The sequence below is a fragment of the Alosa sapidissima genome, chromosome 21 (genome assembly GCF_018492685.1).
Source record: "Alosa sapidissima isolate fAloSap1 chromosome 21, fAloSap1.pri, whole genome shotgun sequence".
In the NCBI taxonomy this organism is placed as follows: Eukaryota; Metazoa; Chordata; class Actinopteri; order Clupeiformes; family Clupeidae; genus Alosa; species Alosa sapidissima.
Window position 1 is genome coordinate 22824396 of NC_055977.1, and position 27659 is coordinate 22852054.

General features: G+C 43.6%; 1 protein-coding gene across 1 annotated transcript in view; it reads left to right on the plus strand.

The window, feature by feature from the left end:
- The window catches only part of csmd3b (CUB and Sushi multiple domains 3b), a 387713-nt gene that overhangs the window by 153249 nt on the left and 206805 nt on the right, over nt 1-27659 (plus strand). Inside the window, 1 exon segment of the mRNA XM_042077517.1 lies at nt 17963-18075. Coding sequence (XP_041933451.1) covers nt 17963-18075 — 113 coding nt within the window.

Here is a 27659-nt window from a genome sequence, read left to right on the forward strand (position 1 = left end):
AGAGATAGGGAGAGAGAGAGAGAGAGAGAGAGAGAGATAGAGAGCTAGAGAGCATCTACGCATGTCTGCATGCATGGCCATATGTATGCCTGGATTTCTGTGTACTATTGTGTATAGGAATGTGTGTGCGTGCGTGCGTGCGTGCGTGCGTGCGTGCGTGCGCGCGCGTGTGTGTGTGTGTGTAAATGGACAACTGGTCCGCATCAGAGTGGCACATCAGATGGTGGAGCAGGACGCTGTGAGCACACAGAGAGAGACAGATAGAAAGAGATAAAGAATGAGAGACAGATAGTGATAGAGAGAGAGAGAGAAAGAGAGAGAATAGAGTGATAGAGAGAGTGGGTCTGGTGGTGGTGGTGCCGCTGCAGTACCCAGTCCACAGATGGCCTCTTGAATGGGACTAATCACAGAGGCTTGCAGCACAAACTTGCTGGGCAGCTGTCAGTTCAAGTCCATTTCCATGTCCTTGGAAGACCTGATATCATCTGTGAACACACACACTCACACGCACATACTGTACACACACACACACACAGGCTCACACACACATACATACTCATACACACACGCACTTAAGCTTGTGCATTGATTTTGTTTTGAATGGCATGACACTCAAGTAACATTTGGTAAAACATGTGGAAGCCATATATTTGTTGTATTTATGTGCATATCACAGATATATTTGTCCTGTGGTATTCCCTACTAGACAATTTATTGAACTTTTGGCCAGATGTCCTTTTCCAAAAGAGGACACAATGCTTCATGCATGTTGGCTTTATAAGTAAGTATAAGTATAAGTATATATACTCTTTTGATCCCGTGAGGAAAATTTGCTCTCTGCATTTATCCCAATCCGTGAATTAGTGAAACACACACAGTGAGGTGAAGCACACACTAATGCCCGGCGCAGTGAGCTGCCTGCATCAACAGCGGCGCTCGGGGAGCAGTGAGGGGTTAGGTGCCTTGCTCAAGGACACTTTAGCCGTGCCTACTGGTCGGCGTTCGAACCGGCAACCCTCCGGTTACAGGTCCGAAGTGCTAACCAGTAGGCCACGACTGCCCTATCACTATTTTCTCCATTAAATATCCACTATCTGACTACTGCTACATCTCTATTGTACCACTGACTTGATGGCACTCACCACATGAACCCCAAACAGATTCAGTCCCACATCCAGTTGTGACTTGTGAGGGTGCCACGTTTGCAAAGCATGCATGTCTTGCATTATTAAATTGTTCATCATGTTCATCAAGTCCGTAGTATATGTGGCTGTTTGTGTGCATGTGTATGCATGCATGCATAACGGTGTGTGCTTTTATGAGAGACAACTCCTTTCATATTCTGCCAAATAGCGCCAGTCATGATAAATCTCTTGATGATGGGGGTCTAGCTGAAGAGGTTGAGAAGCAGATTAAATATAAAAAAAGGTTTAAACTAAAAAAAAAAATACTCCTTTTAATTAATTAAGGCCAGCCATTCACTGTTTGCTTTCTCTTTTTTTGCGAGCAGTGTAATAGCTGGAATTTTGGCAGGTTTTGTGTTGGCAAGATTTGGCAGCTCTGTGCCGAAACCCTCTGTTTGACTTGGGACTCCATGTTGTTTACAATGTTTACGGTGGGCACAGATCCTGGGAGAGTGAAACGGTCTTCTGGGCAATTCAGAATAGAACCATAATGCCATTGTTTTTCCTCTGCCGCAACATATATGCCTTTTCTTCATGTTGTGGTGGCTTTTTGTAATCAAATAATACAAACTCAAAAGAATTCCAAACAACGTAGATGAATACTGCAGATGATGGCTTTAATGCATTCCAGAGCATTGGTTCGCGAAGCAAGCTACTTCTGACTCTCTGTACATAGTTCTTATACCTTCACATGTTGTCACTTGTTTGTGTGAACTCAGAATAGAAAATATCTCCTGTGTCGTCTTTTACCACATTAGGAAGTTCATACAGTACAGTATGTGCCTAGGTATTTTCCTTCTAATGACCTCTGATCCTGCTGAACAACTACTTAGGATGACCAGTGTCTCTAGGCATACATGTCCTTATAAGTAAACTCCTGGGCCCCAAGCTTGTGTATACATTAGCTATATTTACCCCTGCTGTTTCACCACATAGACTGCAGGCAGTTTACAGAATATCTTTTCATACATAATAATACGAATATATTTTCATTTTCATAAATCCAATGCTATGAATATGCCATGGCAAGTTCCCTTCCACCATTGCCATGTTTACAGAACGGATTCCACTGCACTTTATGTAAGGACCCGAAATGTGTCTATTGAAAACCGCCGGTTCATTTCCTCATAGAATTCCTTTGCAAATGTGTGTGAAAAATTACATTAGCTTGTTAGATTGCACTGGTTGTGCACTAATATTCTCACTCATTAAGACTGGTTAATGGCAAAATTGACCAATTATGAATCAATTTGTGCCTCAATTAAAACAGTTTGGTATCCTAAGTACTTTTCCATCACACATTGGCTTGAAGATGATGAGAGCACAAGTGAGAGCCATGTAATGATATGCACATGGCTCGCACCCCTTTTTGTGGCCATATTGATAAACCGGGTGTTTACCAAAGAGCATGGATGCCTTGGGGCTGTTGAGTTAATGTTAGGAAATAGCAGTCGATGCTAATGATAGGCCCTATAGAAAGCATGGTGATTTATGACCAAGTCGTTCCTCAATGTCAGCGAAATGATTGAATAATTCCCCACTAAAGTCCTTCCTTTCCACACCACCATCTAGATTAGCAACTAGTATATTACACACTCCCTCCTGGCACTTTCCAATACACACACACACACACACACACACACACACACACACACAGACAAAAGCATACACATACATTTGCACACATAAGTGTCACCTTCTCATAGCCAGTAATTGAGTGCCTTGAAGTTATTAAACCACTTCGTTAAGGATTCTAAAATGCAGCCGACTCCAAAACAAGCGGACTAAAGCATCCAAACGCCGAAGAACCGTTCAGAAAGTCCGCTCTGGCCTCGACATCTGTCATACTCCTTTGTGTCCCCACCTTCGGGCTGCGTGCCATGTCCGGGCAGGAGCGAGGCAGGGGAAATGGCCGCCTCTCTGCCTGGGTGCGGCAGGTGACAGGCGAGGGAGAGAAACAAGCGGAATATTACAAATGAGCGGCAGCTGCCTCTGGCGCCCCTCATTCTTTAAATCTGCGGCGCGCCGAGGTGAGGGATAAAAAGAGAAAGAAAGAGAGAGTGAGAGAGTGAAAGAGAAAAAGAGAGTCGGAGAGAAGAAAAGAGAGTGGGGGGGCGACTGCGGATCCATCCATCGGACAGCTGCGAGCCACCTGAATTAAGATATGTTTTGACAGTATTGCTATGGCTATTGATTGTAGCGGAAGGTTGTTGTCTCCTGGACCTCAGTGTGAAACAATGATTCAGGTGCTGACAATGAGGGACAGTGCTTTCAATCATATCACTTGGCGCAAGGAGTTTGATCATTCCAAGGCTTACCTGCATGCTGCATCACCTTCCATCCCCTGATTCAAAACAGACCTCACTATTATAAGCAAAGTGGAGAACAGTGATCCTCGAGGAAGGTGAAAGCCTCTCTGTTTTGTTATCCAGGGCCTCTGATTGTGTAAATTGAATTCTCTTTAACTTAAGGTGATATTAAACATTTAAGCAACACGCCAGTAGCAAACTTCTGAAGAAGAGATCGATGTTGGGGTGATGTTGATGATTGACTCGTTTTGATCTCGAGGCATTATCAAGGTTCCTTACTGTTCTGCCTCAGAACAAGGCCTGTCAAGGCAGGATGGAGTGGTCAGCAGACGGTGGAAAGATTGATCCGCCAGCCCTCGCGGCCTGCTACCCTCCCGGTAATCCCTTTCCATAGGTTTAGCCTTGATCCAAACACCAGCACTTGGTGTTTTAACCACCAGAGCAGCGAAGGGAAAAATCCCCCACCACCACCACATCACCAACAACCCTCCGTCGACAAAATAAAAGTAGCGGTGCCTTTGCCATGGAGTCCCAGGGCTTGGGTGAGTCTATAAGGCTCCAGCAGATGATGGTGGGGGGGGGAAGACAAACAATACACACAAGCCGCTGGCGCAGAACATGGCTTTGCCATGGGATTACCCAGAGGCAAGACAGTGTCCCCTCCACTTGGCTGACCACTCTGTGCGTGTGTGTGTGTGTGTGTGTGTGTGTGTAGCGGTTGGTTAAAGCCCCAGTTAAGGCCCCACGCGGTCAAGCGACAGCTTTCCCCCCCGGGGAGGTCCAGGACTGGCCTGTCAGGTCTCGTAGCAGGGGCCACCAGGCCTCGGTGCCGGCTCCACTTGACAGCCGGCCTCCTCTCCCCCCCCATATGGCCACAGACACATGTAATCCCTATGACCTCACACAGAGCAGGAGGTGTTCCAGCGGAACCCACAAGAGCCGTATGAAGGCTGGCCAGCTCAGTGGTGGGAATACAAAGTAGCCTCTGAGAAAACAACTAAGCAAGAGGCCTTTTCACACAGAGATCACGCTAAATTTGCAGGAAGAGAAGACGTCTTTTGGCCGCAACGTGTGTCTGAAAACGAGGTGAAAATTTGCCGGCCTGCTGATCTGTTCATATGATGCGGCATTTTGGGGAGCCAGGAGGCAGGATCAGCTAGCAAATTAAAATGTGACGTGCAACAGGGGGCGTGTAGAGTGATAGTCATAGGCCTTATTATGCGTGGGCCTTCAGATGCAGCAGGTGTGTGATTTCCAAAACCATGGCGGGAGAACCGACTGCACTTTGGTTAGCTTGCATTTGCTTTGCTGTTGCTTAGAATGTTAGATTCTTGCGATAGATGTCTTCAGACAATAAAAAGTCATTTGGAAGGGAAATTGTAGAGAAGAGTTGCCCCCTGCTGTTGGCCGTGATTCCCCTTTGAAAATCAGAGGTTCACAGGCTACTGTGGCCTTGGTCAGTGGCGCCGCCAGCCGTAATCCTGTACGCACAGTGCGTACAATTTATTCATGAAATCATTCAATATTACAACAATAAAAATAGCTTGTGTACTGTCTTAATTGAAACATGCTTTGCACACAAATGATAGCCTAGGGCAAAGAGAATGGACATCTCAACATAAGGATACATTAGAAGATGATGATTGGTGTAAACTTTGTCACACGACGTGATAAGCAGTTCTGGCGCTTAAAAACGCAACGTCCCATTCAATCATAAATCATTCAAGCGTAGGCCTACTGCTCTTCATGAAAATAAAACAGCTTAATATTTTTCAGGTGTTTAACAGTAGGCTTAGGCGCACTGTTAGCAGTTATGCCGAAGGCAGTGAGATTATTAGGCATTGCATCCTGTCACTCTGTTTGGAACATCACAGTTCGGGTTGATAAGATTCAGTTAAATGCGAGTATGGATCGTCTCAAGTTTGGGACAACCAAACAGCAGTGTAGGCAAAGCAAATCCTAATTGTTAGGTTACCATAGCTGTCTTTTTTCTAGGCCTGTCGGAAATCGCAACATAAGCTCATTGGTTTCTTTTTTCTTTACTTTCTTGTTCGCGTGTTGGGTAGTGAAGCGATAATGCATTTAAAGCAATGTACATCATGTGAGCCATCACACGAAAGAGCTTTTTATCAGCTTTTAAACGATGTTAGTGGTTAGTTGTTGTGATAAACGGTTCGCGAGAAAAGTAACTTTAATTTAATCATATTTTCTGCGCCCGTCTCCCTACCCATTCATCTTGGTGGAATACTTCGCGAACTTTCCCTCAACACATGACAAACCATATATCAGAATAAACAGCAGACCTTACCGAACACAAAGGTGTAAAGCATTCCCCTGTAAATTTGCAGTAATGTCTATATGTCTCCAACTTTGGGGTTCACAATGTGTTTAAATTGTTCAATAGGCCTACATGATTTTATAACAGGCCAAATACAAAATAAAAGTAGCGTGTAAGCTAATATCTGTAAGCATTACAATCAGAGGATATACATATAGGTCAGACAGACGCTCATGAGTTCATGCTTTGTTTTATCGCTGGATTTTAGGATAGCCTATTATGGCAACCGATTGCATTCCGAGCTACAGTCAACTCTAGCAGGCATTAAATGACTGGAGACTTTGTGAATTTTAAAGACTGACATAATGTGCTGTCTCTGCTATTGCTGCTTTTGATCAGTTAGATTTATTTGCAATCTCCTGTGGTGGGCTGGACATAGCATTAAAATGCCTGCCCAGATTCCCCTTTCCGCCTTGACCCATTCACACAGCAAAATGTCTAGGGGGCTTGGTAGTAAATTCCGCCTCGGTCTATGTGAAAGGGACAGTCGTTCCGCGATTCTGGTACATAAAATCGCGGCGATTTTGGCAGTTTGAAAAGGCCTTAGGATTCAATCTTTTGTTCTAAACAATCTGTACAAGTCCCACATTAATTTGTGTCACTCTACACTATATTTTATATTTTAATGCTAGTGGCTTGTTTTGAATTGATAATACAACAACAACATGTTATATTTACATAGCGCTTTTCTCGGTACTCAAAGCACTTCACAGTGCAGGGGGGACCTCACTAACCACCCCCAATGTGTAGCACCCACCTGGGTGATGCACGGCAGCCATTATGCGCCAGAACGCTCACCACATGCCATCTTGATATGGAGAGTGAGGGAGTGAATAAACCAATCCTAATCCCAATCTCTTGGAATATTTGGCGTGTCTATGTATACTACTCTTCTTATTCATTATTGTGTTATTATGCATTTATTATACATGTATGACAAGTATTACATATATACTTGTCATACATGTATAATAACATATACATATATACTTATACATTACAAGTATTACATATATACTTCAGAATGTTTGATGGACAGTGGGGCTTTTGAACTTTTAAACTATAATCATATATAGACCACTCAACCAAGGTTTGTTGGTTCCTGGGATAGTGTGGGCTTTTCACTGCTCTCCACAGGCATCCAGCAGCCTTGTTCCCACGATCTACAAACTTTAACAAAGGCTTTACTCTGTCAAATAAAACCACTTCTGAATTGTTTTGTAGGCTTGTAAGCTTATTGTTCAACACTGCCAAAAATACATCTGAATGTCAATGCTATTTTCAGCAGTGACCTTTCCTATTTATTACACTCTGCAAAACAGACATTTGAATCCAGAAGCCTGGGGTAATATTAAGTGGATTGCCTCATGAAATTTCAAGAGCTTAGCAGAGTTAGGAGTGGCTTTCAACTACACTCCATTTGGTGTAATTGGACCTAAAGTGGACTTATCAGTAGCCCCCCCCCCCCCCTTTAGGCTTGGCAGAATAAACAAAGCAATGTACTTTGACCATTCCAAAAATCAATGAATTGGAATTGGCATTACGGTATCAATGACCTCTCAATATATACCAATATCCTCTCAAACTGGTCAACACGAGGGCTTAAGTAAATGGAAGGGTGTTGTGAAGTGTTTAGACTGCCCTCTGACCGCCCATGTGACCAACTCTCTATTTTGTAATGAAAGACCATGCATATGAATAGAATTCACATGAAGTTATTTATTCCTGATCAAGGTTCATGTTCAACCTACACTCTGTAAAGCACTTTGAGACAGGCATTATGGCACTATAATTGCACAATATTTGCATAAGTACAATTTAATTGAATTATACTGAATTCAATTGATTGCGTAGCATTGAACAACAATAATTCAGCCCCCTCTACCTGTCCATATAGGACATAGTGTCCACTTGGTCAGTCATACTGCCTAGTGGCTGTGATGGATGCTGCAAAGGACCAGGTCATCTGCTAAGGCCTTGATTGACTGGCTTGAGTGGCCTGGTCACCTATTAGCCGGGCCATGCTGCATCAGAGGCAGGGGAGAGCTCTCAGCTAAAGGACACCACGAGGGTCACACCAGGAATCATCACAGAGGCTCCCAGCTACAGCACGCAGTCCTGAAGAAAGGGAGCAAGAGAGAGAGAGAGAGGGAGAGGGAGAGAGAATAAGAAGAAGAGGAGGTGGAGAGGTAGACGTAGGAAGAAGAGTGTATGTGTATGAGAAAGTGTGTAATTGAATGTTGTCACACAAAAGGGATGAAGGCAAAACAATGAAAGGCATATTAATAAACCAGTTGGCTTCTCTACCAGTATTCAGCTGACAAAGATTTACAGAAGTGTATGTGATGACAAAGACGTATAAAAAAGGTGTAGGCCTATATGTAATGACAAAGATGTATAGAAAAGTGTATATGTGATGACAAAGACATATACAAAAAGTGTGTCCATGATGACAAGGACGTATAGAAAAGTGTGTATGATCACTTCCTGTTCTTGTCCTCTTCACATGAGTCAGAGGCCGAGAGAGAGGGGGTGATATAGGAGGCTGTATTTAGAGGCCGAGAGAGTGGGGGTTATATAGGAGGCTGTATTCAGAGGCCGAGAGAGAGGGGGTTATATAGGAGGCTGTGTTCTGCTGCTATTGCAGGGCAGATCAGAGGGCTAGCCATCTAGACTCAGCTTACCCAGGCCCGTGAGTGGTTAGGTGGCGGCACGGGCCTCATTGGGTGACTGGTGTGTGCTGACTGAAGTGCCACTCAAGTAGCCTTTGAAGGTCAGTGTTGTCAGCCTCTGAAGCCTTTGTTTTATTGGTGTACCACAACACACATGGTTCAGTGTCTCCTTATTGGCACTTACTTTAATGGTTCCCACTGCTAGAGAACATGCTGATATATATATACCCTTTCAATCTGTTCCTAGAGGGTTTCCAGTTAAAACGTTCAAAACCAAAATAGGTACTTTGAAATAAAATGGATTAGACAAGTTACCATTAGCTTAACATTGTTTTCTGTGCTGCTGGAAATGTCTTAGGAACACACATGTTTGCAAATGCCATTGAAAGGGCACACTCCATGAAAAGTACATTATAAAAATATTAGTGATAATTTGTGATGACAAATGATAATTCTTTGCATGCACTATTGCATGAGCTTATACCAAGAGGGACAGCAAATTGTAGCAGGCCTTGCTGCAGTTGCTGCAGTAATTGGTTACTGATGTGGAAAATTGGGTGAAAGGTTTAAAGGGGTCCACAATTTTGAATTCTTGTCCTAGTCTATAGACAGCGTTATGAGAGCATTTTGACAGCATTGAAACCATATATTTGTTATAATGCACTTTTCTACTATATGCCTTGTAAGTGAGAATGCAAGGTGTTCATAGACTATAAGATGAAGTGGAGCAGTATGATGAAGACATACTGAGCCTTTGTTTCATGGGTCTGTCAGATCACTCGTATTTGTTGACTCTGATGATGGGACTGCTCTGCTTTGCAACGGCTCTTCTGACAGCCTGCCCCTTATTCATTAGATGCTCACATTATAGCCAATGCTAGCTGGCAGAGGTGATGCTTAGTTTTCACACATGTATGCATTACATATTGTCTTTTGTGGTGTGTGTGTGTGTGTGTGTGTGTGTGTGTGTGTGTGTGTGTGTGTGTGTGTGTGTGTTGTCTGTATGTGCATTTGACAGTCTAGGAGCATAGGATTATGCATGTGGGAGGTGTAAAGCGATGATCCTCCTATGGGGGAATTTCAGCTCATGCAAAGTCAGCTTCCCTCAAACTCCCTCAGCTCTTTCTCTCACTTTCTCTACAGGCACTTTGTCTCTCATACATATGTATATACACAAACACACACACACACAGACACACATACAGACACAGTCCTTCCACACTCCTCCACAGCCATCCCTCGTGTTTGTTCATTATGTCGTACAGTATGCACACCCCCCATAATATGTAATCATACATGCTGTCATGCCTTGCCGTCTCATGGGCCTTCCTGTCTCAGCCTTCCCAAGGGGAATCGGAGAGGCTCAGGCTGCTCAACTCCAGCAACCTGAGAAAGAGAGGGGGGAGGGAGGGAGGGAGGGAGGGAGAGAGAGAGAGAGAGAGAGAGAGAGAGAGAGAGAGGCCTCCGCATGTAATTCATCACACAACAGCAGTCTGTCAAGGATTAGCCCTCTCATATAGCACAAATGAATGGTGGTTAAGAGCGGATTTATTACCATAAGGCCCCCGACTTCAGAGCCACTGCAGCTCCAGCCCCGAGGAAGAAGGGAGCGAGTGAGAGAGGGGAGAGGAAGAGGGGAGCGAGTGAGAGAGGGGAGAGGAAGAGGAAAGGTAGAGAAAAGAGAAGAAGGGAAAAAAACATCATTATCTCTCCACTGGTAGTATATCACAACCTAACAAACAACATATTGGGACTGATGAGTTTTTCATTTGATTTTACGAACACCCTCCTCCCCTTCACGCACAAACAGACCCACCTAAATATGGCAGAACCTTATTTTCTTCTGTCTAATATGAAGCTCTGTATTGGTTGGTAACTGGTCTAAATCACATTAGGTGAGGAAATGCCTGTACGACCTGCTAAATCACATTTATGGTGGTCATTTTTCACAGGAAAAACATGTTCTGTTTAAATGCCTTCGGAAGGGGGAGGGAGGGTTGTTTTTGATACAACGCTGTGGTGAAATATGAGTCAGGATAAAAGCATCGTGAAGTCATTAGCAGGTTTAGGGAGTACATTTATTTCCCCACGTGCTACGCTGCTTTTCCCAGACCTCTTTCACTCACTCACTCACACACACATACACACACACACACACACAAACACACACACACACATACACACACACACACAAACAAAAACAAACACACACACAAAATGGAGAGTCTGGTCTGATGCCAGTGAGCACTCGGTGGCGTAATGACAACAGGACTGCGAGGCCCTTGCTTGTGTGACTGTGAAACCCCTTCTGTAGATGTAGATTATCAGCGGTCACACCATCAAGTCTTCCCAGGCATAAGACTCACATAGGCACATCAGCTGTGGAAAACACATTGCAAATGCATATTATCCCCCCTAACAATAGCCACGACTGCTAACAGTTAAGGGTTCTGAGTAGGCGTAAGCAATTGGCGATCTGTCTGGATCTGATAGGTGTGACCCTTGAAGAATACTTCTAGGGATTGCCTTTTGAAATGATATACTGTCTGTAGCCAATTAGCTTAAATGTTTTGGATGAAATCTTATCGCCCCTGCAAATGGAGCTTATTGCCATTTAAAGCCATTTATCCAGTGCAGCCACACATAATCCTGGATGCCACCGGAACTAAACTGTGCTGGAGACCTGACTGAGTAACTCCTGATACAGTATATTTTTCTACTTTTTCTGTACTTTTTTGTCTACTTTCACTCTATTTTTGGTGAGCAAAACAACCCCCGTGGCAAATGAGGGCCCTGCTGTTCGGACAGTCACCCTAGTCCTACCCACTCCGCCCTCCCGCCGAGATGAAATATAGCTCCCAGAATGCAGTGGTGAGGCCTTGACTTGTTGACAGAGAGAAAGAGAAAAAGAGAGAAACAGTGTTGAAGTTAGGAAAGGTAGAGTTGGTAGTGCTTTTGGTGCGTGTGTGTGTGTGTGTGTGCGTGCGTGAGTGTGTGCGTGTGTGCGCTCGCGTGTGTGTGTATGTGTGTGTGTGTGTGCGTGCGTGCACGCACGCTCGTGTGTGTTTGTGTGTGTGGGTGTACGTGTGCGTGAGTGTGTGTATGTATGTGTGTGTGTGTGTGCGTGCGTGCGTGCGCGCTCGCTCGTGTGTGTTTGTGTGTGTGGGTGTACGTGTGTGTGTGTGTGAGTGTGTGTGTGTGTGTGTGTGTGTGTGTGTGTGTGTGTGTGTGCGTGTGCGTGCGCGCGTGTGTGTGTGTGTGTGTGTGTGTGTGTGTGCGGGTACGAGGAGGAGGAGGAGGGGCTCTCCGCCACTGAAAGGAGCGCCCGTGGAGAACACTGATTACTTACTTTCAAAACATCAGTTTGATGGAGAGACGCGCGCAGCCTCCCAGCGGCCGCCCATCCGTCTCTGGCGCCGCACGGCTGATTGATGAGGCGGCGGGCCGGCCGGCGCGGGCGCCTGAGCCGTGAGCTGATGCAGAGGCCCCGACGCCTTCCCTGGGCGCTCAGGTGTACAGGAGGTTGATGAAGTTTCCACGCCGCCGTCTGTGTGTGTGTGTGTGTGTGTGTGTGTGTAAGGTAGGGAAGGGAGTGTGAGGTAGGGAAGAGTGCCAAAATGTTTTCCAGAAGTCTGTGTGTGCACACAGTCTTGTGTGTGTGCATGTGTGTCTGTGTGTGTGTGTGTGTGTGTGTGTGTTTGTGTGCTTGCACACAATCTCCTACCTCCACCAGTCTTAATTAGAGCCCTGGCAATTAAGACAGATTCTCTGATTAAGGGACATGCAAAGTGCTGTCATTTGCTAATAATGAATGAATCCTATTTTGCACGTAACCACTGGGCTGTATTGATCTCAGGCAGATGTGACTAGCATCATTAAAATGTAAAGGTGGAGAGAATGCATTACTGCTAAGTGACGTCATCCCTGGCTTTAAAGAGCATACCTTCATTCCTCCTATCCACTGTGGCCTGTCCACTGTCTGGGTCTGGCTATTGTAGATCCTCTGTGCGACCGTCAGAATGCCAATGTATGCTATACTTTATTATAAACGTACACCCTATGTTCCACTATGACTACTGACGATTTTTAAACGAGTAAATTAGGCAAAATGGATATACCTGTTTGAAGTCAACACAACGGTATTCAACAGAGAGCTTAAGATTCTCTAACGACACAACAATCAAGGCGGGTACCTACTGTACTTGATAACCCAGTGAAAGGCTGCTCTGTTAGTGATGCTGCTTGTGAACCCAAAGGCTGCTCTATTGCTGATTTTGCTATTGTTGCTTTTGACTTGGGCACTCAGGCTCCTGGCCACACATGTGGTACCCTGATTGAGGGCCATTATGGATCCTGGGTACAGCATACGGCTGCCCGCCACAGCCAACTGTGCATTGTCATGGTACCCTGTGATGTGTAATGTTAAACAGGCTTTGTTGTTGATTTACCACTGTTAGACGCCCCCTATCTACAGCAAGTAAGGCAACACATCTCCAGTGTATATCTAAGCTTTGAGACGGTGGATATTAGTGTTTGAGATAGCAGGCATAGCAGCGAAAGTGCTTCTTCACTCCATTGCTGTTTGTCTCTGGGCCTGACAGGGATGGTTAAGTTAAATATTAGAATTGCAGAGAGGATGCTTGGCTAGCTTGATGACAGATTGGTCACGTTGTTGGCCATGCCAGTGCCGGGCAGACTGGCCACCGGTACCTTCCCTTGTCACTATCAATTCAGCTGGAGTTATTTTCTGAGACCTTGAAGAGCTCTCAGAATTCTGCAAAGACAGGAAATTCATTGTAAATGCTCCAGTGGATAGAGTCCTTCTCTCTCTCCGTTTCCCTCTCTCTCTCCCTCTTTTTCTCCCTCTTTCTCTGTCTCTCTTATTCCATCACTTTCTCTCCCTCTCTCTCTCCCTCTCCTTCTCCCTCTCTCTCTGTCTCTCTCTCTCTTATTCCATCACTCTCTCTCTCTCTCTCTCTCTCGCTCTGCATCCCGGTGTGTCCCTCCATCGTTTTTCTTTCAGCCTATGTTTGCATCATTTACATTTCAGCAAATGGCACTGTGATTCAGAAAAGGCCAAGCTTTCAGAGTGGCATATGTAATCAATTACCTCCCCCATCACCAGCGTCACCACCACCACCACCACCACCACCCACACAAACACACACACACATACACACACACACACACACACACACACACACACACACACACACACACACACACACACACACACACACACCTGAGACGTCAGCCTCCTCTGGCTCCTCTTTCCAGCAATCAGGGTGCTGCAATTTTATCAGATATATCTAAAGGCAGAGAGAGGAGGAGGATGAGGAGGAGGAGGTGGCATCAGTCGAGGTGGTGGGGATGGGTGGGGATGGGTGGGGATGGGTGGGGATGGGTGGATGCCGTGGGAGGTGGATGGGGGGTGCCGTAGCTGTAGCTGGCGGATATCATGTCAGGATTACCGCTGAGGGACAGTAATTGGCGAGCCACGCTGTGATGAGGGCCAGCCTCTGCCCAGCGCCCGAGCAGAATCCTCCATCTTGACGACATGCATGCTGCCGTATGCTGCTGGGCTCCCTTTGATGATGCCTTCTAAATGCGATACGCAGGACTCCCTAGGAGATGTGTGGGTTACAAAGGTCACCTATGGAAGATGACAACATGGTTGGTGGTTAACTAATTCGTTCCAATCCCCCAACCCCCCCACCCAGACTCACACACACAACACAAGGTTTGTCACTAACTACGCCATCATCTGTTTTCTTCACTCGTCGTTCCCAGCAGCCTACACTGCAGCCCAGGATAAGACCCCCCCCCCCCCCCCCCCCCCCAAACACACACACACCCGACCTCCCCTGAGACACTTTGTTAGCGAGACACCGAGGGATGACATGTTTGGAATGAAATTATATTCCTTTGCATGAAACTTTTTTTACGACCTCTTAGCATGATTTACAGTACGTGTGCCTGGAAAAGCCATGAGAAAGGGAGAGAGAGAGTATAGGGAGGTGAAGAGTGAGTTGGAGGGAGAGAGGGATGAAGGGAGAAAGAGAAAAGGGAGAAAGGAGAGGGAGGGCACGGACTTGTCAAAGCCCATGGTCTAGCTCAAAAATTATGTGTAAGCAAGATGCCAGCTCATTTAATTAAAAACGTGTGTGCGTGTGCCGGGTGTGTCACAAGTGACCAGAGACACAACCAGCACTGGCGAGAGCCTGCAGGAGCCCACTCCTCTGACCAACGCGAGGCGTCCGCCCGTGTGACCTTTGTCGCGCTGTAATGTGATATCAAAGTGTCAGCAAGCTATACAGCCTTCTCTGTGTGGGGGTTATGACATATCGCCCACAGCACACACAAATGCACACACACACACACACACACACACACACACACACACACACAAGCCGCCGGGGTGACGAGAGCCACTGTGCAGAAGCAGATGCCTATGACAGGTGGATTCATTGCAATTTCCACTCGGTGGATTTAAGTGATGGCGCTCGGCTTCTCTCGGGGCAGATTGCTTTTATTCAAGGGAGATTACGCCACAGGCCCCCAGATGCATTAAGCAAGTCTTGGGAGAATTGCACACCACCCTATACAGATCTTATGTATTCATGCGATGGTGTGGGTGAATGTTTTTTGAAGAGAAAGTATATGTGTGTGTGTGTGTGTGTGTGTGTGTGTGTGTGTGTGTGAGTGTGTGTGTGAGTGTTTTTGTAATGTGCGTAAACGTGATGTTACATCTCTGTCCCCAGGAGATCTATGTTGTCCAATCTCCATTAGGGGCCGAATGTTGGAACAGTCGGACACACTGTACAAGTTTACTTCGACCAGTTATTAATGGCCGCCCTGGCCATGTAGAAAACAACATGTGGCTGCCCATCCTTTGACCGTGCACCCTTTGGCCATTTGCAAAAAAATCGATGCAAAATCATTTTTTGGAATGCAGAGGGCTGCCTGCCTGAATGGAGATTTGTCATGCCTCTCACAGATCTGGGCACGCTGCATACATTACATGTCTGTGTGTAGACGCATATTTGTCTGAGTTCCATATTAATTACCGTGTCTGCTGCTGTCTCTAGGATTGTGGCTTTTGTCTGAATGGCCGTTGTTGTCAAGCAGTGCGGGGGCGATGGAGGAGAGGCTAAACAGCTGCAATTTGTTTAGCTCAGACAGTGTCTGCCTCATGGGCTATTTTGGTCGGTAAATAAAGAGTGATATGTTAATTACAGAACTTGCTATGTCACTGTGATAACACTGCGGCATTAGCAGTCCATCTTGCTAAAGTATCAAAAGCGTTACCTAATGCATATACGGAATTTATGTCTGTTACTGTGGATCTCTGTAGTATCTCATGCAGTGATTGGCTAGGCGTCCCGTTGTCTCATCATGATATGGATGTCTCAAATGATTGTCTGAATTGGTCTTTGATCCCCATTAATACACAATCACTGGTTGTGTTGTATGGGGGACACAAGGTCCTGTCATGCGGATTTAATCTTAGCCATTGCTGTAGGGCATTGCTTTCATCCCCGTCCTAATTCCAGCTTCTCCACAGAGAGGCTGTATAGGGGAATTAACATTCAGACACAGCCGCCACACCTTGCGCAACGCGGGCCACTCTCTCTCTCCAAGGTCACTGAAATGCCGAATCAGTGGCATTTGACAGTAACACCTGTCGTTAACATTCCATAAATGTTGGCTGTCCAGAGGGAGACTGTATTGGGAGCCATTTGTGCCGTATGCTGCCTGCAGCTAGAGGGAGATTACGGAGACAGATAGGCAGAGTGAGCGGGTACTGTGCAGGTAGAGAGATACAGATGGAGCGAGGGAGGAAACGAGAGAGAGAGAGAAAAGAAAGAAAGAGAGAGCGGGAACAAGGGAGAAACAGGGAAATAGAATGAGAGAAAGATCTGAAGTGAGTGGGACGGAAAATAAGAGTGAGAAGGGGAGAGAGAGAGAGAGAGAGAGAGAGAGAGGGAGAAGGAGAGAGGGAGAGAGAGGGGGGGTGATGGAGGGAGGGAGAGAACGACAGCCAGCCCCAGCTCAAAGTGAAGCATGCTGAAGGGGGCCTGGTGTCGGTCCAGCGTGATAACGGTAATGATATGGCTCAGCTCCAGCCTGTGAAGGCCATTAAGTCGTGATTCATGTGACCATGTCCTTTAATGACACATCCCGTCAGTCATCAATAAAGCCAGCCGGATGCATGGGGCCGGAGGTGTGTGTGTGTGCGTGCGTGTGTGTGTGTGTGGTGTGTGTGTGTGTGTGTGTGTGTGTGTGTGTGTGTGTGTGTGTGTGTGTGTGTGTGTGTGTGTGTGTGTGTGTGTGTGTGTGTTGAGCGGAGGCAGTGTGGACCTCCACACTGTGTTGAGGGGAGGCGGCGTGACCTCTGTGCATGGTCAGAGGCACCACGCTCGTGTCGCATGATGAACAAATCGTACAAAAACTTCTGCACGTTCATCTTTCTCACCTCTCTCCTGCTGTCCCTTCAGCGTGTGTGGGTGTGTGTGTGTGTCTCTTTGTGCGTGTGAGTGTGTGTGTGTGTGTGTGTGTGTGTGTGTGTGTGTGTGTGTGTGCGTGTATGCATGCATGTGTGTGTGTGCGGGTGTGTATGCGTGTGTGTGGGTGGGTGTGCGTGTGAGCGTGTGTGCGTGTATGTATGCATGTGTGTGTGCGTGTGTGTATGCGTGTGTGTGTGCGTGTGTGTATGCATGTGTGTGTGCGTGTGTGTATGCATGTGTGCATGTGTGTGGGTGGGTGTGCATGTAAATGTGTGTGCCGGTACTTGCGCTCTGACCAGCTGGCCAGTGGCTGCCCTCCCAGAGACCGGAGCAACTCTGAGGTTTAATGGAAGTAGATGCAGCTCTGAGTGAAGAGGGCAGAGAAGATACAGAGACGAATGACTTGGTTTTCTCTCTGGTGCTCTGTGGTCTGTTCCTAACACTGCACAATAGATGTATGCGCCAGCCCATCTGAAAAACACTGCTTTTATTGTCATCGGTGATACATATGAAAAATGGACTAGCACACTGGTAGGAATATTGAAACCACTTCAATCACTTGAAGTTAAATGAAATTGCAGACATACAACAGTTGGTAGTATGATGAGGTTGATGCTGTAAACAAAGACTTGTTATGTAATGATTATAAAGAAGACTTTTTTTTTACACAAAACAACTAGATTGAATTTCCACGGAAAACGGCAAAAGTGTGCTTGCTCAACTGTAGTTCACCAACACGATCAATCAGAAGTTGGAATTAAAATACTGCAGAGCATTGTGTAGCCGTGCTATTTCCTATGCTGTACTTTTTTTTTTAAAACGTGGCTTGGCTCAGAGAGAGATGAAGTCAAGCCTGAGGGCTCTGAAAGGGTTAAGGCATCAGTGTCTGTTTCTGCTGATGGGTTGCATGCCGTTACATACCTAATGATCTCCTTCTCCTTGTTTCTTGCAGGTTATCGGGGATGAATGTCCCGTCACCCATTGTCAGCAACAAGAACTGGCTGAGGCTACACTTTGTAACCGACAGCAACCATCGATACAAAGGCTTTAGTGCCCATTATCAAGGTAGGCATTCTCTCCAGTCGACTCCGACTGGAGCTCCCATGCCAGCAGTATTGAGCTATGTTAACTGCACTCTTCAGAGAGCGCATAGTGTCTGGATTAAATGGTATCACTGTCTTGGCTATCTAAGGACGTTTCCAACCCCAGAACCCCACATGCTTAATTTGGAAATACTCTTCAAAGTGTTGTGATATGTTAATTTTACAGTCATTTTAAAGTTGATTGAGTTACTGCTTTAATCATCCAACCTTCTTTAATGTGTAATTATAGGAAGTCAAGATTGCCTACTATTCTTGCCACCTGGAACTAATGCACATGAGGATTTCTTTTTCTTTCTTTTTAGTACTTCTAGTGGATATTAAGCTTGTTTTCCCTCTTTTAACACCAAATATATTTTCTCTCTGAAAGTTTAATTATTTTTTGTTTAATGCTTGCATGGGTTTGTTTGATTTTTAAACTAACTTATTTGTTTCAGCAACAAGTCACTTTTCACCTCTTCTGAAATAGATGTCTCTTCTTTCTTCATGTTTTTAAAAGCTGCTTACATTACTAAACAAGCTTTAACCTACCATCCAAAGCCATACACCCACTTGTGCCTTGCTGTGTGTTGTGCTTGTGGCTTTTCTAACACACATTTACCATAAACCCAAGTTCAATCCGCATACATAGTCAAATGGAGATGCAGGGTGAAATGTGAAGTTGTTTGCCTATCCTTACAAGTTATGTTCGAGAGAAAAGCTCCGCCTTTTGTGGTGTTTCTCCTTTTTTATTTCTTCATATGTTGGACCTTATGTTTTACTATTTATAAAATCCCTTATAATGTAGTAGAAGTTCCATCTTTTGAAAAGGGCTTCCTTCATGCCAACACAAGCTCACATTCTAGACTGTTATGAGATTACAGACAGGGAGGTTTAGAGTTTTGGACCGTGGGGGGTGGGGAAGCCGAATCACAGTTGTACAGTTTTTCGGATGCTGCTGCTGACCATGTCCATGTGAAAATATGCTTGGACTTTTGGTGATAGAAGGGCATCGGGAAAAAAATATGGACATCTGGCCAGAGATGCGCAGACCCCCAAAATGTTCTATTTTGGTCTTCTCTCCAGGAGGGCGCTCTTGTAGGTCAGTCCATCGCAGGCATCAGCAGACAGAGAGAGAAAGGGCCAGTGCACCATGTGACGGCTGCTGTGTCCAGCACGAAGCCTATTGATCCTACAGTAGATGAACTTCAGAGAGCAATAATGAAGCTCTGTTACGATTTATCAAGAACCTTGTATCAAGAACCTTGTATCAAGAACCTTGTATCAAGAACCTTGTATCAAGAACCTTGGTGATGCTAGAGTTTCATTTTTAGTGAAAGCTATGATTTTTAAAGGAAAGGGAAGAGGCATTGTGGATTGTGTTTTAGATGACCTCATATAGCTTCCCAATTGTCTCTTAAGTACAAATGGTATCATGCTCTTGGTATGTAATTTAGTGGCAATTCTATTTTAGCTTATTCTCATGGTCATAATGTAAATGAAGTAATAATGCTATTTCTTTCTTTCTCTCTTTCTCTCTCTCTCTCTTTTTTTAACCCCTTTTTAAAAACTAAGCATAGCAGTATTCAGAAAAAAGACTGTAGGCCTAGGTTAACCGATGGCATTTCTGTCTTTTTAATGCTTCATGGGAGATTGCTTGGCAGTACCACCTGGTGAGCAACAAGCTTGCCAGTGTAAGGGTAGCAGCTGCACTGCGCCAGAGGACACCAAACACGCCCAAATCCAATTTATTTCTCTGATGTATCTACCCCCGAAAAATGATGCTATCAAAGAATAGGCCCATTTTTTTCTGTTCTTTTTGACCCAACCTGCACTTATGGATGTTAGCCAGCTGTGGCTGCCTATTGGAAGCGTCATTGTACTAAAACAATCCAAGACTACAATATGGCAGCTGTTTGTTGGCGTGTTAGTGGCATGCTGAAAGTTGGGAACAGAACCGGCTAATCATGACTAAACCAACACTTTTCAGAGAGTTTAAATCACCAATGAATCTTGCCTTTGAAGACATAAATAGCATAATTAAATAGATGGAAGAGAAAAGAACTAAATCACATTAGGTCAGTCTAAGCAACGTCTCTGGATGCAATTGCATGCTCTGAGAAAGGTTTTATATTCTATTAGGCGGGGATCACATTAGCCAGCGGCAAGCGGCAGGTTTCCTATTGTTCACTATAGTTCGGCAGCGGAACGCTGGCAACAGTGGCGTAACGCTAGCGTTGAGCAAGTTGAGCGTTGAACTTGGTTCAACTTTCTATACGCAACGCAAGCATATTCAATTGTCAGTTAAGGCAAACTGTTTGTGTTACCATAGGAATGAGATAAAACTTATTATGGTCTGAGCGTTGTGTTACGCTTGCTGCTGCCGCTCGCCGCTGGCTAATGTGATCCCCACCTTATAAAAAATCATATGGTCCCTCCAATATAGCGTTTCAAATCATTTAATTTATTTGTACTGATCAGCTTTTTAGACATCAGTCTCAATGACCCTATGGTAACACTTTCTGGGTCATTCCACGAAATCGGTGCCTTTTCAACTTTAAAAATGTGAAAAATATAATTGTTTCAAACTGATTTTTTTCAATGCCCATTTAATTAACACATCTTAACATGACAAGAAATTGTGTTGGGCCATCTCAAGCTATGCATTTATTTTTTACCATTCACTTATTACATAGAATATTGTAGGATAGTAACAGGACTGATGGTAACAGGACTGGACTGATGATTTCATGCTAAATTGCTCCTTTCAAGCTAACAGGTCAAGGTTAGGGAGGCACATGGTATGTAATCTGAAAGGTTATTACTTCTAGATATTGGTAATATCAGTATTGATAAATAATTGTTTATATATACACTTTAAAAAATGGTAACAGGACTGATGTTGTATGCTCGCCCCTCTCTCACAACCCTGATAAAACATAAAAATAGGATATTTAAGAAGAGATAAAGTTACCCTTTCTTACACTGTGGAATCTGCTTCTTCTAAATGATGTCACTTCCTTGAAATTATGTCACTTCTAGTTTGTACCAATATTTTATAAGGGGTTTTAGTGAAAGTAACAGGACTGAGATGAAATTAAGGGACAATGATAAATGACTTATATTTTCTAATAAAACATATCTATTTATGTCAAAATCATTGCTTAACAAAGAGATTACACTTAAGACAATATAAAACTGTGAAAATTGAAAATTGTATCATTTTACCAACATTTTACAACTGAGAAGTGCTGTTGAAAAAGAAAAAACATAGCGTGGGACAAGCAAAAATCAACCAAAATCCTCCTTACCCATAGCATACATTTATGTGATTTTAATCATTTTAACTTGTATTTTATTGGGTTTACTTGGTCTTATATTTATGCATATGATCTATAGTAACATTAGGTTTTTTTAAATTACACATGTATTTGTTAAAGCAACTTTAGAACTGATTATATGTTGTGGGACGCAAAAGGCACCGATTCGGTGGAATGACCCGGATATTAAAATTCAATAACAAATGATGACCAGGAGCAGTGGGGAGAAGAAAAATAGACCCAGTAAATAAAGTGTGTAAAATAGTGCTCTTGATGTAATCCCATTTGATTCCTTCAGACTCGAGAAAACGAGTGGCTAAGGGAGTGTATACCATCAGGACGCTAGTGTCGCAGAATCATCCCCTGGAGCGCCTGCCATGTTGGGCACTAGACCTCCTTTGATGGTCACTCCACAACTACGCCATTAGCCCGCAGGCTATTACAAGCGCCATGTTACATTCTTGAAGTTGCCATTGGCCATAATTAATTTGGCAAGGCTCCACTATGTTTCTGTCAAACTGGGTTCCTCAAGCATTTGCTTAAATCATAATGCTGTTAGTATGAATGTGTTTTTTTCCTGTCGCAGCATAGGGCAGCGAACCACGAGAATTACATTTCTGGACTTCGCCATAGTACTGTATCTGCATTGCACCACATTGGTGTTTTTGGATCCGTTCCAAGGACTCAATTTCAAATCATTCACAGCCTTTTTTGTGAGGTGATGGAGTGATGGATGTCTGGCTCAGGGACCCGGTCTCAGTCTAAAATGGGACTGTTCAGAGCTGTCTGGGTTTCCACAGTGAGTCCATTTCCCTCCTAAACTGTAATGACCACTGATTGTCCACACTGTGGTACAAGTGAATCAGTGATCCTTAATCGTTTTCATGAACAGTGTGTCATGCCTACAGTTTCCCCTTGAGATGGAAGATATTAAACTCGGAATGCTTCATGTCGCATACGTTTTGTTTCATGGGAAATAAATAAATAATGCTGTAAATAAATAAATAATCAACTGAAAGGGTCTTTAAATGCAGGTTATGGTCTTCACTTATTGCAACATTTATAAGTGCAAATACTCTATAAACCTTTGCCTTGAGAGAAATATGAGAGTCCGGTCCCTGTCTTATTCTCATCTCTTGTCAGAATGCAAAATAATTTTCTCAAATGTCATCTTCCCATATCTCAATGAATTTGCTCAGCCATGTCACAGCCTTCCCTTCAAGCCTTGTCAGTGTACACACTACCCACGCTTCGGATTTGTTACCCGCGACGAAGTCGCAATTGCAATCGTGTCACTGCTGACTTGCTTTGATTCGCCGGTCAATCACACCATTGTAGGGCCCTGCCTGTAAGTCAATGAATTTGTCTGTCCCATGGAGGATAATGATGGATTTGTTGATGTGCCATGAAAAGCGAGCCTTTCTATTTCTCACCCTTATTGAACACCCGGCGACTGGAAAGGAGTGCTAAGTGGACCGATGACATTTCCAGAACGTTCTGCTTCCTCTTAATAAATGGTGGTCCTAAGTTTGTCGGCTGTGGGACATGACATGGGAGTTGAAAAGACGAAAGCCAGTATGCACCCAAATAGGTTTCGTGTATGGGAATAAATTATGCAGTATCTGGTCTTTAGCTATAGAAGTGTTAGCTGCAGAGGTTTACTTGTCACTATTTGGAGATGCATGTTGCATTTTATAGTGCAAAGGTCATGTTTCCTTGCCGATGGTAGACTACTGAATATATGTGTGTTACTCTGTAGTCAAAGACTCAGACACAGTATTTAAACTGTGCATTAAACACAGGATACACTCTTGCATCATATAAGTCAGATGCAAAACAAGCTATCATGACACCTTATGCTAAATGATTGAAACTACTACAGGATGAAATGCAACTCTGAGGTGCATGATTGGTCATAAAAATAGCACCATAGCATTGGGTGTGTACTCAAGAACCTGTTGGCACTTGGCAGCACATGAATTATCTGTTGCATATATGCTTCAGTATTGGTTTACTTGTTCAAGTTTCCTCAAACATATGTACCGGTAAGTAGAATAAAATGGAGGCTATAGTATTGAGAATAATGTAATATACCTATAGTCAGTGGTGCTCTAAGACTTTTCTATTAAACCAGTCCATCCTGAAATGAGTAAGCAATACCTGAGAATCACTGGCAGCAATTTGATTACACAAAAACTAATTATGCCATAAAACCAGCCATCTAATATCCAATCACTCTATGCTCAGCATCAGGTCCAGCTTTCAATTAAGTCAGTGAGTCAAGGATTAATTAGTATTGAAAGGCTTTCCAAACAGACTGACTTATGAGAATGCCCCAAAGTGGGCGGAATCATAATAAGTGGATGACAAGTGTTTTGCCTCTTAATAAATGCAGTAATATTCCATTATTAACTGACAAATAGAGCAACATGTGAGTACTGAGTAGCGACTATTTTGGGGGGAGTTTGGGGTTTATCTATATATGGAAGATGAACAATGTTCGGTATTGTTGGAAGCTTGTGTGTAATATGAAAAAGTGAAATTATTCTCCAGAATAATGATGTCTGTTGTTCCTATTTTGGACAAAAAAGGGATGAATAGCACTCAATAGTAATGTGGCCATTTTGAAATAGAATTGCATTGACCAATTATTTTCATCAACATCTCTATAGTTCTCTTTTTCTAGCAGAAAATAGGGAAATAAAGTGAAATGAATATTATTGGATCCATTGGGGAAATGTTCTACTGTTTTTTTTCAGAGAGAAAGAGAGACAGAGAATGAAAGACAGAGAGAGATAGGGAGAGAGAGAGAGAAAGAATGAAAGACGGAGAGAGAGAAAAAGAGAGAGAGAGTCCTTAAATCTGCCCATGCAACATCAACACTCACCGCAGTCCCATCATTTACGATGGCGAACTGCCACCTGTCGCCATTCCCCCCGGAGGATGGCAGTCTCTCTCTCCTCCACGGAAATGCGCTCTGGAGGAAGATGAAGCGGCGGTGGAGAGTTTGTGATGCGGACATCACACCTCCGAGCAGCACACTCCATCTGACCTTGAATGATTTATCAAGTGGGTACATCAGAAGCGCGATCCTCTTCCGTGAGGGTGGCGGCGTTCGATTATTCAGAGGTGTGCTGGGCGCACACTCAGGGCCGAACGACATGCCACCATTATGCCTGAAAGGACTGGTAATGTCAGTCAGCTGCACTTATTCATAGGAATTTTAGAGAGAGCAAGTTTCTTAACGTGCACTTCTGAAGTAGTGTGAAATATTATTATGTATTTATTTTTTTAACAAATTCCGATTTTTAAGGAGTACTCTTTGAAGCATAATTTCACAAGTACAGTAGGCCTAGGCCTACTCTGCAAAACTAACTGTAGGCTTTTAGAAATGCATTTAAAGTGATGTTCTTCACCCACTTAACACCCAGGCTAAGAGTGAGGAAGGAGTCTATAGAACTGTAAGTCAGATAGGCTATATATAAATACACTTCTTTAGCTACTACAGTTAAATTGAAAGGTGCCCTTTTAGTGAAAGGCTATAGGACAAAGGAAAATATGTGAAATATGACCACTTCGTCTTTTCTGCTCTAATAACAAACGGAGCCGCACATGCATGTCTAGCCCTCAGACCGCTGAGTTATCGGAGTCTTGCCTTTTCTCATCTGATAACAAATGGCGACGGGGCTGTACGTTTGATTCCAAACCACTGGATAATCTCAGCCTTCCGGATGGAAGACAATTACAGTAATCTATCCCATATATGATGGAGGTTCAGGATAAGAGGCAAGGAGACTTGTGCACGGGAGATAAGAACACAATTTGGAGATGTGTCTAAGATCACACCAGGGCGTTTCCGTGAACATAACAAAAGGTGTGAAATTAAAGTTTTGACCAAAGAGAGCATGGGCTTTTTTTAGTTCAAGCTTTGTTTATATGTATAGTGTTATGCTGCTGTTAAAAGCTCCAAAGCAAATAAGAAAATGGGAATATTTCATCCTCCATTTAAAAAAGCAGATCTCACTGCCTGTGTAAATACATCAGTCGTTTAGTTTATGTATTAAAAAAATAGTTGATCGTTTGACATGGTGTCACATTTCCCTGAAAATAGGAAATATGTTTCTCTTTAACAAGGCAAGGAATAGAAGTTGCTCATTTCTTTTCAGCTAATTATGAGATGCTGATTCAACAGGTCTTTGCACTGAAAGTTTTAATCAGTTAATGTTGTTGAGTTGCTATTTTAATTTTAACAAAATGAGAAGACTTATATAACTTTGGTAGGTACTGTTTGGATATGTGCTGTTTTGACACACAAGAGTCTGGTTTTATGTGAATAGTTGATCATTTGAAGTCCTCACTTATTAATAAATTAATATGAATACCGATACAGTTGAAAAAATAGTATAACATCTCAGTGAACAAGAGCGAAAAGGAGGGGAGGGGGACCTCAGATGTTTTCAAGGGCTGCTGGCTCTACAGTAATACTACCATAATGTAATTTTATACTGCCACTGTGGAAGCATTCTGTATTGCTACCAGCCCTGCGGCTTTCGGCTACCATTAGCCATTAACCCAGCTTAGCCCTTAGCCTAAGCTAAATAACAGCATTACAAACACTGTTTTATATTGGTCTCTGAAAGAGAACCTGTTCTCTGCCTCAGGCACTGTGAAAAGCAGGCCATCAACCAGTGACTATCACAGGCATCAGCGATGCTCTGCTCTGTGATCCAATTGAAGTGCTATATCCTACGCCGGGATTTATTGCTAGTTCATCATATTTAAAATAAAGTGGTAGAATAGCACACACATTCTTGAGGAGTCACTACAGGTTTTTTTCCCTTTCAATTATGGTGTCTAGAGAGTATTGGCATTCAGAGGTAGGCTTACCAAAACCATTATATCGTTAAATGAAGAACTTATGTGAAGTTCAAGTTAACATAGGTCAAGAGTCTTGACTTTCTTCTGGGGGCGCATTCTAGCCGTGTCTCCCAGACATCAAGTGAACAAATGAACTTTGCTCGGCACTTGAACATAAAATGCCCCTCCACCCCTCATCCATCATTTGGGCTGTGCTTGATCACTGTTCAAGTAGGCCTTAAGTAATGGTCAGCCCATTTCCTGTTTTAATCATTAGCACTCTGTCCAAGTAGAGTTCCAGTATCTGTCAATCAAATGCAGAAGTGGGAAAAGCAGGATGCCTATCCAGATGCAAAGGCATTAACAACAGTTTTTATCCTTTTCTTTTTGTTTTAAAACTATTTTTGGTTTGTTTTGAAATAGATTTTTCATTTATCATCATATTTTAAATAATTAATTTTATTTATTTATTTATGAGGGCCATGCAGGCAGTTCCCTTTAAGGGCCAAGATTGAAGTGCTGGAATGAAACACTCAGCTCTTGCTAATGGGAGTCAGCAGGGAGGTATCATTTATCAGTCCTGTACATTGAGTAAGAGGACCCTTGGTACTGTATGTGCTTCACATGTTGGCACCATGTGCTATGTAGCCTGCTTAATCACATGTTAAATTCAAGATGGGTTTTAAGCATGGACCCTTCAACTGAATTGAAATATCAATCTAACAGAGCTGGCACAAGGTTGTAATAGGTACATGCATCATTATTGTTAGTTGTGTAGAGTGTAGTTCGCCATGGCGATGTGTTTAATCAAAGCTGCACATGTCAAGCAGGAAAGAGTGTCACATGTAGCACACGGTCTAAGAGACGTAAGTGGGTGCTTATACAGTCACATATTCAGCAGTCTCTTCCATTTGAATTTGTCTTCTTTCCTTTCAAACTGTAATATCATTTGTGTTGTATTATATATCCTAGAGCAAGAGGGAGAACAGTACATGCACAGGTTTGCTACTGTCTCCAATATGTTTGACCACTCACAGCATTGACAAAACTGGTAACGTAGAATGGAAATGGATGAATATTCCTTAACATAGTAATACCATTCTCTCTCTATGAATGATTTTGGCAAATGGTATAGTCTTTGTAGAATACTTTGTAAGGGTGGGCAAACATCTAATTTCATTGACATCCATCTCCATGTCTGTCAAGATGCACAAAATATCCTTGGAAAAAAAGAACAGGTCTTATAAGTATTAACTGAGTCAACCATGATATATTTGCTGCTGCAAACAACACCACCAACAATCACCCAATCCCCCAACCCCCCACCTTTTTTGCACATTAAAATTGATATGAAGCATTCTTGTGTGAAATGGTGGTGCAATTCAGTCAAGAC